This window comes from Cynocephalus volans, chromosome 9, assembly GCF_027409185.1.
Source record: "Cynocephalus volans isolate mCynVol1 chromosome 9, mCynVol1.pri, whole genome shotgun sequence".
Lineage (NCBI taxonomy): Eukaryota > Metazoa > Chordata > Mammalia > Dermoptera > Cynocephalidae > Cynocephalus > Cynocephalus volans.
Window position 1 is genome coordinate 10,922,505 of NC_084468.1, and position 18,856 is coordinate 10,941,360.

At 35.3% G+C, this 18,856-nt stretch overlaps 1 protein-coding gene across 4 annotated transcripts in view; it reads right to left on the reverse strand.

The window, feature by feature from the left end:
• RAB28 (RAB28, member RAS oncogene family) overlaps nt 1–11,484 on the reverse strand; it is a 187,534-nt gene extending 176,050 nt beyond the window's left edge. For all 4 annotated transcript variants that reach the window (XM_063107992.1, XM_063107989.1, XM_063107990.1 and 1 more), the window contains exons 1-3: nt 11,229–11,484; nt 6,472–6,568; nt 1,269–1,357 (exon numbers count right to left, since the gene is read on the reverse strand). In XM_063107992.1, coding sequence (XP_062964062.1) covers nt 1,269–1,357; nt 6,472–6,568; nt 11,229–11,303 — 261 coding nt within the window. In that variant the 5' untranslated portion in view covers nt 11,304–11,484. The remainder of the gene's footprint in view (nt 1–1,268; nt 1,358–6,471; nt 6,569–11,228) is intronic.
• Between the last annotated feature and the right edge of the window lie 7,372 nt (nt 11,485–18,856).

The window sequence follows — 18,856 nt, forward strand, 5'->3', positions numbered from 1 at the left end:
TGAGTATTATCCTTGCAATGTCTCGTGATGACGTGGAAGATACACACTAATTAAAAGTAGGAAAAAAGGCAAAAATAAAAAAAATAAAAACTGCACATCGAGTGTTACATAGAGCTCAGTAAGTACCAGGTACTTCATATTTAGCTATATACCATATACGCTACTTCATCAGATGATTACATTCAATGGAATTACTGTATTTCTAAAGTCTCTGTCATTAAATCAAAAGCAATCTGCCAAAGCATTAAAAAGACAATTATTCTTCACTGAACATGTTCAGAGAGAAATTAACTTTTTTTACATGTATTACTATCATGCATATTTTCTACTTGTATAATAATTTTATCTAAAAACTTGTAAATTCTGTCTATATAAACTGATGTTGCCAAAGCATTTTTATGTAACTATTCAAGTGCTTTTTCTTTTTTCTTTTTATTTTTTTGCAGTTGGTTGGTATGGGGATCCAAATCCTCAACCTTGGTGGTGTAACACCAAGCTCTAACCAACTGAGCTAACCAGCCAGACTCTGATTTTTCTTGCTATACATAGACTTTCTTCTGAAAATATATTATCATATTACATTATTCCATTGCTATACATAGACTTTCTTCTGAAAATATATTATCATATTACATTATTCCATTGCTTCATACATATAATTAGTCATAGTTAGATATCTGATACAAAATATCAATATATCTATTAAATACAAAAAACTATAAATATTTAGTAGACCAATTCATAGCACAAAAATATAGATATACAGACATGCTTTTTGTCCTTGAAACTTTAAATTATATTTTCCTCTTCTATATTTTTCATTCAGTTCATATGAAAGTAGTCACTAACCAAATCAGCTAGTAAATATCAAAATATCATTTTTCACTGCATTTATTCAACTGCTGACAATAATACCTAATAACACATAAGGGTATTTCAAAAAATTCATGGAAAAACAGAATTAAAAAATAATAAAAATCTTTCCATGAACTTTTTGAAGATCTCGTAAGTAGCATATGAAAGTTAAGAGTTTTCTAGTTCTTACCAATTACTGTCACCAGCTCACTCACCCAAATCATTCCAAACATAATCTGGAGAGAATGAACCCAAAGAATGAGCACAAATGTAAAATTAGTCTCTCTACATATCAGATAAGACTCAAGTTAGAAAGAATGTGTATGTACATGTGTAAGTGTATGTGGGTGTATGTGTATGTTTGAAAGGGGAGTCTTTTCAATATTGGAATAATCATATAATCCTTGTCATACCTGTGCTCCATAGATATATTTATCCAACATCTTGCCTCCTATTGTCTGCCCTCCTATATCCCAAACCTGAAGAGTAACATTCAAGTTTCCTAGAATATAAAAAATATATAAACATAAGAATACAAAAAATTAAGTAGCAATGTAACAACTGAATATACTTTCACAGAACCCTGGGTCACAATGATAAACTCTGAACCCAAATTTTCTTTTATTTTGCAGGCTCCTGTGGTCAGACATTTGGAATTACGAAAATAATGTTGTCAGAAATTATAGTAGGGAATCCAGGTTTATCCTTTTACTTCATTTCCACGTAACCACATTTACAATTTCCTTCACAACAAAAGAAAGTAAAGTAAGATTTGGTTTATAAACATAAGCCTTAAAAAAAACAATTGTTTCAGAGAATAGTATAAAAAAGCACACGTGCATGAAGTAAAATATATACTTTAAAAGTAACAATTAAAGTTTTATATACTAATCCACGCAATTGCACATATGAATTTTGCTATAGGTTCTAAACTCTATGGGTTCTAAAACTCACAGAATAATAACAGACTACAAAAATGTACCTATAATTTCAACACGAATAAATGAAACTTTTTGATTTGAATGTTACCTACTATATGCTCGTAAAATAGTAATAAAACATAATCAAAAAATTACATTTTCAAATTTAACTCATAAAATATAAACTCATTTGATAGCCCTGTTCAGAACTAATGTAGGATACATAACCAGTATATCACTAAATAATATGCATTCATACCTGTTCGAAGTTATATCCATTGCAACAATTTATGTGCTCCAAAGCCTTAATGAAATAGCATAACTATTCTTCTTCCCCATAGAAGCATTATAAAAGCATTCTAAACCACTAAAAGGCAATCTTTAAAATTCTTTTGTGAATTTTGCAAAACATTTAATTCACAATAAGCTATTCTCTTTTATCGATGCAAGTAATGATTGAGCTACAAGTCAATGACCATGTCTGACATGCTTTTTAGTTTAACGTTTCAAACTATTTCTCCTCATAAAACTATGTAGTTTTGTCCAAAGTGCCAATTAGCACCTTCTGAATGATCTGCAAATCACAAAAGGTAAAAGTAAAAACTTTTAAACTGAAAAAAAAGATATCATTTCAAAAACAAAAAAGGAATATAAAAACATGGATTTTTATACCAATATAACAATAAAATTAGAGAACATTAGTCACACCATTTAACTACACATCTGAAAAGAAACGATACTGGATTAACCAGCAAAGTTTTACCCTTAACTAAAAATTTTGATAGGCTTGTATTACAATCTTTCCATTATTCGTACTTAGGTCTGCTCTTTCTGCCACCGTGCAGAGGATTTCCATGAGGAACTTCCATTAGCCTTAATGAGAGCTACTGAAGTTTATCACCCGTCATCATTCCCACAGACATACTCAGAGTAATGACCGAAATGTTCTTAAAGCCCTGCGAACTCGAAAACCAAAACGTCACAGACTAAGATTTGTCCAACAACTTGTATAAACCCAAATTCTTAAAAATCTAAACTTTTTTAGATCAAAGCTGAAATCATTCTCCTAAAATGCCGTCTCAAATTGAGCAGGTAAGAAAGGGCTAGCCGTCACTAGAGGTATATAAAATAGTTTCAGAAGCCCCTAGATAAACAGGCAGTAGTCTATCCATTTTACTTGCAAAATTCTTTATAGTCATTTGTGTACTTCAAAAGACAGTGCTTAACAATATTAATTTTTATAGAGTAAGACATTAGGCAACACTTAATAATTATTAGAAGGTATTTAATCCCATTTCTTCATGGCCAATAATCCTCTGACTAAACCTCGCATCAAGAAATATAAAGATTTCCTCCTTTCTTTTTCTTTCTTTAAGTTCTGATATTCAGATCCTATCTGAATTAGGTGTTGTGAACACTTCAACTATAACTTCAGGAATATGATCGTCATTACCTGTTTTCAAATTCTGACCCCAATAATTTCAAGACCCTAAATCATCTACTCAATTGTCTCCCATCTAAGAGGTTTATGCTAATATTTTGAGGGTACTTTTTAAATCCATACCTTTCCAAATACACATTGTTTGTTGTTTGTTTGCTTGTTTGATTTTTTTTAATAAATAGATTCTAATGACTCAGAAATAAAAATGATAATGTATTACTGATAATCCACTAATACAGGATTTTTTAAAATTAACCAAAAAATCATTATAGCTTCAACAAATAATATTAACTTTATTGTTATTTCATATATATAGAAATACATTTTTAACTGCCACATTTGAATTTTCGGCTTATTAATACATAAAACTAAAAATAAAATGTGGATTTTTGAAGAATAAAATCAAAGCTGTGATTCAAATCAATATTCATTTTGGTTTTTACAGGCATAAACATATAAGGTCTTTTAGTATATTTTCAAGATGACATACCTATAAAGCTATCTAATAATATTCAAATAATGAATATTACAAATTCTTTTTAAAAATCAAGAATCCATCTAATATATAAAGAACATTAAGAAAATTATTGGCAATCTAATCCCAAATGCAAAACGCTAAAAAATTCCTCCTCCTAAGAAATTATATGTATGTAGGGAAAAAAACAAAATAAATGAGGTGACAAAATACAGGTAAAGTTGTCTTTGGTATGAATCAAAGCCACCAAGAGGATTCAACAGTGACCTTATGAAAGTACACTTGGTGCCTTGGTTAACCTTACTTAAAGTGCTGCATGGTCAAGATGGAACTAAAAACACAAGTCTGCCCACTTCTTCTACTAAAGACTTAGAAATCCTTTTCACAGTAGAACGCTGTTTACTGGACTGTACCCACAAGCTTCCTGAAAGTATTTTGACTAAGGCTCTTAAGAAGCTCTATCAGCAGAATCTCTGACTAACAGATACACTGTTTTAAGCAGTAAAATCTGCACAGTGGTTGCATCCAGACTATACAGCATACCGGATCATGAAACATACTAAAATGGATGAGTATTTGCAAAGTAATGACCTTGAAAACTTGCATGAAGAGAATGTGCATAGATGGACAGGAGGTTTACACCCCTAACAATCTGCCTGGTCAGAAGACTTACTAGACTACTAATAAATATTAGAACCACCTACTATGCGGCTTTACTATAAATTCAAAAATGCTGTCTGTAATGTTTTATTTAGCAAATGATACAAATATTAATCATGCTATACTTGACACTTACAATAAATTATAATTAGGTTTATAGTATATAAAGGACATACAATGAACCCTGTAATTTATTCACCTCATTTCTTAATATATCTACTAAACATATAAAATCAAGACATATTAAAACAATCTTTTCTTACTGAAATTTTTACCATAATGTTGAGTCCATTAAGAAGCAGAAAACCAACTGCCTTTAAAAAAATATAGAAATTTTTTTTTCTGGAACTCTGCCCATGAAAATAAAATCTTAATCAGGAAAATTAAAATATACATTCATTAAGAGTATACATGTCCTAATGTCATTTTTTAGCATAAATACTTTTTAAGTCTAAAATATTATACTACATATTATTCTTGAAATTTATTCTTGACATATAATTCTTGAAATTTGGATTTCAAGAATACCAAATATTTTTCACAAAGTAATCAAAATTTTACTGTGCAATAGGTCAGAAATCATCCCATATATCACATATACAGAATGTCTAAAAACAGTCTTTGTTTTTAATATTTGAGTGCTTGCTCTTTTATTTAAGGTTTTCAACTAAAAAAATCAAAAAGATTTTTAAAAAATGAGACAAAAATGATGCTTTTGCTAATTAAGCACCAAAACAAAATACCTAATAGTTAAATACTATATTGAGGTTCTCTGTGTACAGCAACTGGCATCTTTGAAAAAAGCATTGCAAAAATAAGTTTTCAGCATGTATATTATGTGATTTGTGCATGTATTCTACTACTGACTGCTGTAAATATTTTGAATGTAGCACTGATTATCCATAAGGGTGAGAAAAATAAAAATGAGATTTTCAGTACTGATTACATCAAAATAAAATAAATCAAACAAAAAACACATATGTGTCTCATTAAATCTCTTGCTGAACAAAAACTTAGTAATAAAAAAATTGGGATTCTTTTTTTTCTCCTATTTTTCATTGGTAGTCGAATATAAACAATTACAAAATATAACAAAGTATATTGCTAATGAAACACGAAGAATACTCCCAATTACCAAGTTTTCATTAGCTGCTCTAAAATTTTCATAGAGAGTTGTCTGATAGATGGGGTGTTTGAGAGGTTAACATATTTCAATAATATTGGAATTTATTAAACCCTTTCTCACTATATCACTCACATTCCAGTATATGAATCTGACATTACACTTGCAACTATTTTATTCAAATGTGTTTCCACACATAGAGGAGAGCGATGGACAGTTTATAAAGTCAATCAAGATAAACTGCTTTTAATAAAATATTTTAAACGTATAATTTAACCATTGAAATTGAACAGAAAGAGCATTTTAAAGCCCTAATTGTTCAGAAACTAACTTAAAACATAAACCACTCTTTTTTTGTTATTATTTCCCTGTATTTCCCACAAAATGTCCTGCAACTGGCATCTAAATAGTTTCTTTGCATGGTGAACTGAAACATCTTGAATGCTCAAACTGTATTTTTATGAGTGCCTAGGGACCCTAAATTTTAGTGGTCTATTAAATGCCAGCAATTTCATGCTGCCTTGCATAAAACAGCATTCACATATTAGAGCACAGAAGTTCCATAGCTACATTATACTTCTTTTCCAAATTCCAAACAAAGTGAAGCTTAGGTTAATCAAAATAATATTTTAAAAAATAATCCTTCCCAAGCTTTTCACATTTACTTAATACAATATCTGTTGACAAATGTATAGCATTTAATATTTTAAAGTTTTTTAGAATTTTATAAGCAACTATTGTTTATCCTTGAAAAATGTACAGTGGCCAAAAACAGTGAGTATGTATGTAAGAACGTGTATAAACTTTTTCTGACACCCATGGACAATATGCCTTCATGGTAGATGCTGAGGAAAGTTAACCTTCCTAAGATAAACTTACTGATTACATATATTTTCATACAAAAGCAGTCCCAAAATTAATTTTACATATATTTGTCTTATGCCTCTAATTGTAAGATTTATACAATCTTCTATGTTAAGACTTTGTAGTCTCTTACCTGGCAATGTTATCCTTCTCAAAAAGAAATCCAGTCCTATAGTTTGTTTGTACTGTTTCCCAAAAGTTTCTTGAGCAAAACACGTAGCTAAGGAGGTCTAAAAAATTGATGCACAGAATATCAAAATTAATTTGCTTAATAAATATAAACATAAGACCACTACTAAAACTTAAGTAATCTTAACATTTATACTCCAATTAATCCAACAGGCAACTTTAAGCAGTTCTAATCAGTTACAAGGAGAGGAGGGACTTAACACCACTAGGTAAATTTCACTAGCCAGCTATCAGTAGGGACAACAGACTAATCACTTAGATCTCTTTAAATCCCCTGATTGCTAAGCTCCTTCTCCTTGCTGCAAGTTAGAATTTGAGAATTATCAACAGAAAAAACTAAAACATGATTAAATATCTGTATCTTTCATAACGGTTCATAAAGATTCCAGAGACCTCTACGTTTCAACCCTGAGGTTAAATACTCTTTTTTATTTGAAATATAATTGATTATACATATTGATGTTAAATATTCTTAGGGTAGCTGTGCCCTTAGCTAATAATAAGAAGCACAAATTAAGGAGGGGAAAACCTGCTTATAAAGTTTCTTTTCTTTTTTCCCACATGAAAAATACCTTCAGTATCTAATTTTTCTTCATATTAAAGATGTTAAATGAAAGTGATTCAATAGAATGACTCTGATAATACGCATCTTTTAAATAAAGAAGTTGGAATTTTTAAGATTAATATAAAGCATGCAAAATAAATACTTTCCATTGAAAAATATAAAGATAAAAAGTCACAAGATATTATACCAGAACAGATTATACATCTACTTTTTTTTTAATAAAAACTCAAAGTTTTATTCAAAAACTCTGGAGCTTTCTTTTAGAGTACTATTTCTTATCAAAACAAAAGAATAATTAAACATTCTGCTAACAACTGAAATAACTCAATAACTCAAAGACTTCTTAAACATTTTTAATGCACTCTTCTTACTTGTAAACTTCCCCCAAAAGGAGAGAAAGGCAGCTTTGCTTTCATGGTCTTCAAGACAAACTCCCAATTAGGGAAAAAATTTTTATTTTAAACAGTTAAAATTAGATGTCAATTCCGAAAATAATGAAAACTAAGATAAAATTTCCAAGATAGCTTATTATAGTTAGTTATGTCATAAGTACAGCAGTGCAAAAGAAAACTTGGCCAAACTTCAATTTCTTTTAATAAGATGTCCTAAAATTCCTTTTACACAGGAACCATACTTTTCACACAAACAGCAATTTGCATACCCTAACTCCAAATTCTTAAATATTTAAATACGTAGCATTTGTAATAAATTTCTAAGATATTTGGTCAAGTATTTATTGAACACTACCATATGAAAGATGTTCTGCTAGACATTTACAAATAAACTTACTACATTTGTTACATCCCTGAAGTCTGTAACAATCTCAAAACTGAGAGAACAGAATAAAAAAGGTAAGCATTCACCACTTATACTATTAACAAGTATTTCAAAATGCTTAATGTATGGACGTTCAAAACACTGAAAAGTCAAAGAGAAACTCAAGGCACATGTAACATCAGCAGAATGTCATTAGAAGTATCACTTTCATTAAAGATTCTCAAAGTTCAATATTTTACATTAATGAATATTTAGAAAAATTCTGTCTTTTCTTAGAAACAGGACTTCTAGATGTTGAAAGTCCTGCTCTCAAACTTTTGAAGCAAACAGAAAGCTAGGATTTTTAACTGGAATAGAGTATAAACTGTATAAAGTATACGTCATTGGGAACGCATAGAATATTAAAAGGGTACTAATAATATCATCTCCTAACATCTTGCTGTAAAAGTTGAACAGAGAGTCAACTTAATGGGGGGGGGGCCCTTACTCTTCAATTATCTAGATAGCCTTCATGCCACCTTTCACATTCAGTAATTTCTCAAGTCACTCCATAAATACTCTTCTTAAACAATTATGAAGTAAACAACCAGCTGCCACACCTGAAACACTTTTACCTGATTCTTTTTATTTTTTTGTTTGAAAAATGTCTACTAACATTTTTTAACCATACTACATTTACTAGCACTAAAAAGATACCAAGAATATTCTGCCTAAAAAAATCTTTAAAAAACAGGTAATAAAATCAAAAGTATGAATCATAACAGGAAAGAAATAGAAACACGTGTTATTAGAGGGAGGAGCTAAGTTTCTTTTGGAGAAACTGCTAGTAGTCATCTCAATAATCTATTGCTTCTGTCTATGTCTATAAAAATGCCCACAGTAGAATGAACAGGAAAAACTAATGCTAGAAAAAATGGCCAAGAATTACATCAGAGTACAAATAAGTACGAAAGGCTGAGTTCATAAAAGAAAAGGACAGTAAAGGAAAAAATGGGAATGCTGATAGCTGCCAATAATTTAAAAGCTGAATAGAGTATGGAGGGGAAAAAAATGCTTGACATAATAATAAAAGGTTAGGTTTCAGATGCTTGTGTCAGGAAATTTCTGGGGGGGGGAAAAGCTGCTATGGTTTTAAAATAGATTATTTAGTCAAGATGACAAAGACTAAGTGCACCATATAAAATACCACGGTTATTCTTTAAAGCAGAATGATAGTCCTAATTCAACAATACAGAAGTGTAAAATTATGCTTTGTCGTACATTAGACAGAATTTTAAAGAGATGAAAACCATAATTATCCACACTAAATTAGCAACAGGGGAAAACATGCATGATGGGCTAACTAAAAAACCTAGATACAAAATTATAAACAAATTTCAACTGAGTAATACATGTACAACGGATAAATACTGGAAGAAAAATGAACAGAAGTTCAAAGAATTATGATAGCATGTAGGATAATGGACAATTTTTAAGTATTTTTACAAACGTATTAGTGTTATATGCTGTTGTTATAATTTTAGATGGGAGATAAGCTTGATTATGAACTGAATGCAATAAGATTTAGGGGGAAAATATAGGCAGCCTTCCAAAGAAAATCTAAATAATGAGAAAACTATAAAAATCTAACTTAAAAATTTTATTGAATAAAGATGTTAGAAACAATGCTGATTTATTTATAACAATTCACGCATTCAAAAAGTTTGTATACAAAAGTTCATACAATACTTCATTTTTTAAAAAGGGACCCCAAGTTCTTTTCTTCCCCAAAATGTTTAAAGGTTGATTACCTTTAAACATTTTGGGGAAGAGCATACTGAGTTGTTTTCCTCAGAAAACAACATTTAAACATTTTGGGGAAAAGCATATTGAGTTGTCAGAGCATATTGAGTTGTTTTCCTCAGCAATAAAAATCAATAACAAAGTATCCAAGAAAGAAATTAACAGAATACTCCAAATTTTGCATATGAATGACCTCTTTCCCAGAGGGCTTACAAACTCAAATTTCAGAGCCAAAGGCAGGAACAGCGGTTCAGTGCCAATTGCCAAGGAGGACGCAAAGACAAGTCGTCACCACAGAAACCAGAGTCCAAACTACACCAGTTATACGGAAATGTGAAGCCGAAAATGGGAAACGGGCAGCACTAAGAGCCTACGTTTCTAAAGACTGGCTGGGAAAAGGGAGAGGAGTAGAAAGGAGACAAACTTTAGCAATACTCCCAAGGAGAGTGTTAACGTCTTTGACAGAAAGGACAAGTGCAGCACGGGCGGTAGTTCTTCCTTTTACTTGAGGGTAAAAGGGGAGAAGGAACCGATTCACAGGCCGCTTTAAGATGCTATGGACCATCTCCCTAGAGCAAGTACCGGCCGGTGTTTATTCTATTCCAGAAGTTCCACAACCTTGTGATAAGATCCCCCGCCTAGGAGGTAAGGGGCTGACTGGCTACCGGATATTCTCACACATGCACTCATTCATTCATTCAACCGACTCTCACCGAGGGCTAGATTTTAAGGCAGTGGGCATGCCCTCTGCCATGCTGCCAGCTCTCCCTCAGCATCCCGCCCGTAACAGGAGCTCAATAAACACTTGTTGAATGAATGCTTGTACTAACAGGAGCTGGGCTGGAAGCAGATATGAACAGGTATCACACTAAAGTAGCAACTAACGTTTATTGAGTGCACACAGCGTCACAAAATCTCTATGTGTATTTTCACATTTAATGTGTATTTTTACATTTCACCCCTGGCCGTGACATCTATCAATACCCATGTGACAGACAACACATGTATTCACCCGATAAAGTATGTAGCACAAACGGGTTAGCACTTTGCCCTCCGATGACCTCACCAGTAAGTGACGGAGCCCCAGTACTCATCCGGGGACTCTGACTCGAGAGCCAAGCTCTGGGGAGCTCACTCTGCAGTGGAGGCATCAGAAACGGTAAAGGGGGGTGGGTGGGTAAGGGAGCAAGGTGTGTCCTGAGCTACAAATAAATTAAAAGGAGGTCTAATGCCTTGGCAGATAGATCCCTGCCAGTGCTGACAGGCGAGAAGCTGGAAAGCTTCCGAGGGAGGCGATGCCAGCCCGAGTCTTGAAGGAGTTCGCAATCCAGGCAGGGAATTGGGAAGCTGGTTTTTGTTTTTGTTTTCTTAAGGAGGAGCTGGACAGCTCTCGTCGGCCTCCACCAAGAGCCCACTTCGTGTCCGACCCCACGCCACGACCAGGAGGGCCTGGACCTGGAGGCCCCGGGCTCGGGGTAATGAGGCGACGCCGGGCAGCGGGGAGGAGGCTGGGGGGTGCCCGGGGCCGCGCCGCGGTTCCTGCAGGCCTGGGACGGCGGGCCCGCTCAAGGACTGACCTTCCCGGAGGTGCCATCCCCCAGCAGGACGATTTTCAGTTGCCGGTCCTGGCTCTCCTCCTCAGAGTCCGACATGGTGTCCCGGGAACCAGGCCCACCCCCCGAGGTGGAGGGAAGAAGGGAAGGAGAAGGCCTCCGGGGACGGTGGCGAGGAGGAAGGGAGGCAGTGGGGGCAGGACCCCCCACCCCGGTGTCTCAGCAGCCGTTGGAGGGATCTGAGGAGAATCAATCGCCGGGCGCCATCTTGCCTGCTCCCCTCGCCCCGCGCTCCGTCCCGCCCCATGCGCGTCACTTCGGGCGCGCCCCCTGCTCTGCGCCAACCCGCGCTGACCGCGGCCTCCCTGGCGAGGCGAACCACTCGCGGGTCCGGGCGGGGAGGGGCGTTCGAGCCGCAAAGGTAACGCTCTGCGCTGCCCTCACAGAGGTAATTGGCTAGAGGTAAAAAGAAAGTGTATAGTACAAAGTAGAAAAAATGGGAGCAGAACAGCTCGCAGGCATTCTATCAAATTTCCTAGTTTCCTCTCCTCCCGTGAGAGGGTCCCTGAAGCGAATGGTTTAGACCGAAGGGGCGGAGGGGTGACGCCTGGGCTGCGCGCCGCCGTTGCCATGGAAGCCAGGCGTCGGAGGCGAGGCAGGGGGCGGGGCCTGTCTCTGGGCGCCGGGACGCCGGTTGCCAGGCGGCGAGCGCAGGGCAGGGGCCCCCGGAGCTGGTGTGGGCTCCGTGGGTCGCGCGCGGGAAAGCCCCCGCGGGGAAGAGGGGCAGCGGGGCAGAGGTGGGGGCGGTTGCGGAGGGCCGCGCTGCTGGGCTGGGAGGCCGCTGTAGTGGCCGTGAGTGTGATGGAGCTCTGGCGCTGCTGCTCATTTTGACTTCTCCAAGCCTCAGTTTCCTCGTCTGAACAACATTCATCAAGCGCTCCTGAGCGCCAGCCTCCTGGCACACGATCTTTACCCGATGGCAGCAGTTCTCAAAGTGTGGCCCGGGGACCCCTGGGGCTCCGGATGAAATCAAAACAATTGTCATAATAATACAGACACCTCGTTTGCCTTTTCCACGTTCATTGTCTCACAAGTATACAGTTTTCCCAGAAGAGACTTGTGTATGACGTCATCACTCTGGCAGCTATTGGAGCTTGCTACTCTGTTTTAAAACATTTCTCAATTTTAATTTCAATGCAGCACTGATGAGTATAACCCACATAAACATAAGCTCTTTGGAGTCCACAGTAATTCTTTAAAGTATAGAAGGGCCCTGAGTCCAAAAAATGTGTAACCTGCTGCCCCGGATGATCTCAGTCATGAATGACATAACTGAAAATTACAATATAGTGTGATAAGTCATGTCATAATGATGCCAGACTGCTATGTTTGTCTCATTGCTCATCACTTTACATGGATTATCACCTTTACTGCTGGTACTTTCGTAGGTGAAAGTATCACCACTTCACAGATGCAGAAGCTTAAGTCACAAAAAGCTTGGCTCAGACGCAGCTGTCCTCTAAGAAATATGGGGATTAGAATAGGAAAGCAGGACGGTGTAAAGAAGTGCCCAGCCCTGGAGGTAGCATCGGAGTTGTAATCACAGACCTGTCCTTACTAGATATGTGATCTTGAGCCACAGTGTCCTCATCTATAAAATAGACTACCTTCTTCATAAGGTTGAGAATTAAATGAAATAATCGGTGTAAAGTAGCATGGATATCACAATGCCTGGCGTGTAATAAGTACTCAGTATTAACCAGAGTAATTATCACACTCATACCATCACTATTAGATGCTGGTCCATGTTGGAAATATCGCTGTTTTGTAGTCATGTTACCTTAGTCAAGTATCTTATGTACAGCCTCAGTCTCTTCTTCTGTAAATTGGGCTGGTCCACAACAGCAGGTACCCAGTAGGTATTCCCAGATCGCTCCCCATTGCACACACACCCCCAACACCACCACTACCATTTTTCTACATCACTGGATTTGTTAATGAGGATTAAAAGAGAGTATTTGAAAGGGCTTTTTAATGTTCCTTGTAATTGTTAGTTTGAGGAATCTGTTTCTATTGGGACAGACTTAACCCCTTTTTGTCCATGAGGGGAGTGAATATGCCAGAAATTTGCTTTTCCACTCTTCCTTGATGGAGATGGCTATGTGACCCGCCCAACTAATGAGACAGAAGACAGTGTCCTTCAGGAGACATTTGGAAAAGATGTTCCTTCCGATCTAAAAGGAAAAAAAGGAAAGATGAAGAAGGAGAGCCCTCCCCCTCCCTTCTTTGCTGTCATTATTGGGTGAGAAGGTGGTGTTTGGAAGTACTACAGCCTTCTACTACCTACGAGTAGCATCTAGGCTTCTTGTTATGGTTTTGAATAATACCAAGACTCTTTAGTGATGTATTCCATTACATGCAAACAAAAACATCCCATTTGGCACAACTACTTTGGCTAAAAAATACATTTAGCTAAAGCCACAGGACTGATATTTTTATGGGTGGTTTCACATAAAGGGAAATCTAGCAAAAACTCCCCATTTTCCAATCATTAATTTCTGAAATGACTGCTTTGATGGAGAAACAATATTTATTTAGATATGGGCACATCGGGAGGACCGTGTTGTTATTTAAAACTAGAAGTCAGTTTCACTATTTTAATTATAATGTTATATATCTGTCGCAAGTTTCTAGGCTTAAAATTAGAATTTGAAAACTTAGAGCCATTTTCGTAAATTAAAAGGAAAAACAAATCTTCTTGTGTGGAGGACCGTGTTAGCATTGAGAGCTTCCACTATAGTACTCGACATTCTAAAGAGAAATACGACTGAACCACCAAAAAGAAAAATGTTTTTTTTCTCGAGTACAATATCCATAGCAGGGTCACAAACTAGAGGAATGTCTTAAAATTAATAAACAAAAGGGTTAGAGAAGAATTCTAGACATTTCCAGAGAACCCTAATTTTAAAATATCTTTTCCAGCATCCCTAAGAAATGATCATCCAAACTTTATTTGAGTACATCCACATTCAAGGAGTTTATTCCTTCTTGAAGTAACCTGGACTATGGATGAATAGGCCTGATTATTAGAATATTTTCTCTGATGATGAGCCAAAGTTTCTCACTATAAATTCCAGCTAATGGTATTAGGTATATTTTCTAGAGAAAGACAAAAACTCTCCATTCTAAAGGAAAATGTTCAAATTGATTCATTAATACTTAATGATTAATTTGGCAAAAATTTAGTGAATGTCTGCTGTGTACAAGGCATTCTTGTTTACAACTCTTCTAAGCACTAAGGACACAGAAGTGAAGAAAACATAGGAAGGTTCTGTTCCCTTGGAATTTACAGTGTGGTGGAGGGGTGTGTCAGGATGGATAATGGCCATGCAAAGATAGCAGGTCCTAATCCTTGGAACCTGTAAATGTTACATTATTTGGAAAAAGCATCTTTAAGATCTGATTAAGTTAAGGAGATCGAGATGGAGAGATTGTCCTGGATTATCTGAGTGGACCATCAATGCAATCACATGTATCCTTAAAAGAGAGAAGTGGAAGGAGATTTGGCCCAGACAGGAAAGAAAAAGGTACTTTAACCTCAGAGACAGAGACTGCAGTGATGCCACTACAACCAAGGAATGCTGGCAGCCGCTAGAAGCTGGAAGAGGCAAAGAACGAATTCTCTCCTGGAGCTTTTGGAGGGAATGCAGCCCTGCCAACATCTTGATTTCAGTCCAGTGACAATGATTTAGGACTTCTGGCCTCCAGAACTGTGAGAGAATAAACTTATGTTGTTTAAGCTACCAAGTTTATGGTAATTTGTTACAAAAGCCACAGGAAACTAGTACAAGGAGGGACACAGATATTTAATAAATCAACAAAAAAATTCCAGATTCATATACATTAAAAAGGTATTAAAGCCACTGATGGACGGAATAGAATATCTGAACATTATTATTCATCACTAGTAAAGGTGAGAAAATAGTAAGTAAAGTGGAATAAAATGATTCCAGTACCTCTGGGGGGAATGCTTTTGGAGTACTGGTAAGATTCTGTTTCTTGACATGGGTGGTGGTCACATGGTATGTCTACTTTCTTAGAATTAAGAATTATAGACTTAATATTTGTGTAGCTGACCAGTTAGTTCAATTGGTTAGAGCATGGTGCTGATAACACCAAGGTCCAGTGTTCCATCCCAGTACTGGCTAGCCACCAAAATATATATATACACACATACACACACACACACACACACACACACACACACACACACACAAATACATATTTGTGTGACTTTTTGTATGTTTTAATTATATTAAAATCATAAATCTATGCACATATGGTTGGTAGTAAATGCATAGTAAAATTAAATCTAGAGAATAAAATCAAATAATAAATAGCTATTAATAGTAGTGAGATTACAGAGAGCTATCCTTACACATTTGGGTATTTTATGAATTTTTTACAGTGAACAAATTTGATTGAAATTGGAAAAGAAAGGATGAAAAAATATGTCAACAATAACAAAAAACTAATAATAAAACAACAGTCCTCTTCACAGTGGGCAGATGAGAACTTTGTCATGTGATTAGTGTATTCTGCTGATACATACAAAACCTGTTAGTTTCATAATCATCTAAAAGCCTTTGTTTGAAAAGAAAAAGCTCTTGGTTGTAACAGAACCCCAGGCTGGTTTGTGAGCTGCAATTTCCCAGCTGTCCACAGTTCTGCCTCATTGCTTGGGGATGTGCTTCATTGATTCCTAAAGCATAGCTCCAGACAAAACCAAAATTCTGTAGAGCAAGAGAGTTCTCAAATCACCTCTACAGCTGTGAAAACCAGACCTATCACAACTCACCAGCGAGACGAGCATGGTTAAATAAGGTAATATGTGTGGAAGCGTCTTGAAAAACAGGAGTTTTGGTAAAATGCAAAATATTATTTGAACCTTGATTGTGGGAGCTTTTAGGGTGTGAATTTTCCTGACCATCAAGAACCAGCATAGAGAATTCAGTGATCTTAGAGAAACTCTGCATTTCCAGATTCCACGGGATGGCAGTGCTACAAATGTTCTGCAAGGCATAATATTCTTTATTTGATCTCTTCTGAAACCTTGTTTTATACAGCTCTCTTCTGTTGCCTAATGGCTTTACCTGTGATACTCATTAGCTGTGTCATCTGGGTTTCCAGTCTACCTATGTTGTTAAATTTAGGTTTAGGATATTCAGACAAGAGAGATGCTATTATAAAGCATTATCTTAACCTTTGGGATGGCATTTCCCAAAAGTGAGTTATTTGGGATACTAGTCCCATGAATTGCTGTTTAAATGAAATTTGAAAATAGCTATAGCTAATCCACTCTTGGAAAATGACATGCACTTGAGAGTATCATACTCTGAGCAATATTGCTATAAACAATCTTTCTAGACCTTTTCATAAACTTCCAAATATTACTTGGAAAAAGTAACCCAAATACCAAAGTACCAAAATTTCCCAAACTTATTTGACCAATGAACCCCTTTTCCAAGTAATATTAACTAATATATAGAACTAATATTGTATAAAAAACATTTCAGAAACCATACTTTAAAACTAAAAAATTCCAGGAAATAAATTAATATTGCAAGTAGTGTAAAAACTGATTTCTAATACTTAAATCTTCATTACAGAAGGGTTCATATGCAAAAGGCCTCAATTTCTCCTCAAATATATGAGCAGTTCAGTTTTATGATATACAAATGTTTTGATTCAGAATGTGTTTAAAGCTTTCTCAGTACCTTAGTCATTATTACTAAAATAAGTCTCATAAGAACATAAAGAGCTGCTCAATCATAGTGGTTAAAGCAGCAGCCTAGATTTGAATAAATTTGATTTTCATTTATAGTCATGTTTATGATCTTGAACAAATAATTTAAATTCTATGAGTTTCAGTTTCTTCATCTATAAAGTGAAGATTATAGTAATAGTACTTCATAGGATTGTTATGAAGCTTATCAACAGTACATATACGGTGCTTAGAATAACACTAAATCTGTGTTACAGCCTATTATTTAAAGTGTTGCATTTTGATATCAAGTAAGAACATCAGAACATAAACATTAAAATGGGATTTGTTGACAAAGCAGTCACCACGACAAGCTCTACAGTTAAGCAGTGATGGTGATATTTTTCAAATATCTTTTTTGCAAGATGAGTGAAGGAAGAAAGAGTAAACTTTATGACTAAATATGGATAAATTAAAGTTTGATGTGATATGGGAGAACCATTTTCCTAAAGAAATTTAACTGAATTCAGTAAAGTCATTGAATACAGTACACACGAAGCTGTGGATTAATACTTCATACTGTGTGACAGTTAATTTTCAAAAACTGAGGTTTCCTGGAAAAGAAGAAGTTCTAAGACTCAAGACTGCAACAGTCTAGAAATCCCCCCTGAGTTTCCAGCCAGCTGTCTTTCCCTACAAATTTAAGATTTGCCAGCACCCACAATCACATGAACCAGTTCTTTAAAATCTCTCTCTCTACACACACACACACACACACACACACACACACACACACACACACACACACGAGCACATACTAGTGGTTCTTTTTCTCTAAAGAACCCTGAAGAACTCTGACTGATACTCGCTGTGAGCAATACAAAAATGAATTATTACTTTATTTGATTAGTATTTATGCTACGTTTACAAATAAAATAATTTCCAATTTCCCAAATCCTTTTTTTTTTTTTTTGAGCACCCATTATGAACCAGATACTTGGACAGACATTATCTAATTTCATCCCCATAGTGATCCAACAAAAGTAAAAAGGAATAGATCGTAAATTATTATATACTGCAATTTATAAGTTGCTTTACACAACATAGGACACTGAAAAAAGGGGTGGAAATACAGAAAAAATAAAGCAGGAAGTAAAGAAATATGGAAATGAAAAAAATAAGTAGCAAAAAGAAATTATTTCAAAAAACCATTGTCATTTACTCAGGAAACATTTTGAGTTTTCTTGGGCTGAGCCTAATTAGCTTTTTCCAAAGGAAGTTTAATTTCTAGGTAATGAAATGAAGAAAACCTTTCCCTAATTACTTAACTCTCCACTACCCTATTGCACATTCAAGAAAATTATTTAAATATATATACTAGAAAGTGTATGAATATAATGAGAGTCACAAAACATGGGTTTAATTTCAGCTCATCTTCTTACTAAGTTGGAGGCCTTGGGGAGGCATCTTAACCTCAGTTTTGTTACCCATAAATTGGAAATAAGAGTGAACACCTCACAAGGGTACTATGAAGATCAAATTAAATACAAGTATTTTAAAGGGCTCTGGAAACTGTACTAGGATATGCAAGTACTTGTTAGTTTTGTTCATTTGATTTTCCTAGCTATTACATTTTCTTTTTTTCTATAGTTTACTTAGAGATAGACTTGAAAAGAGACTAAATTTCTGCTTCTAGCACTTTTACAAACGATAAATTTTATATCATCCAACACAAAACTGAAGACTCAAATACTAAAGAGATTTTTTTTAAATAGAACTTTTAGAAATGAAAATTACAATAGTTGAAATTAAAATTTTAGTGAATAGATAATACAGTACATTTAAAATAGCTCAGTAACTAGAAAATAAGTATAATGAAATTACCCAG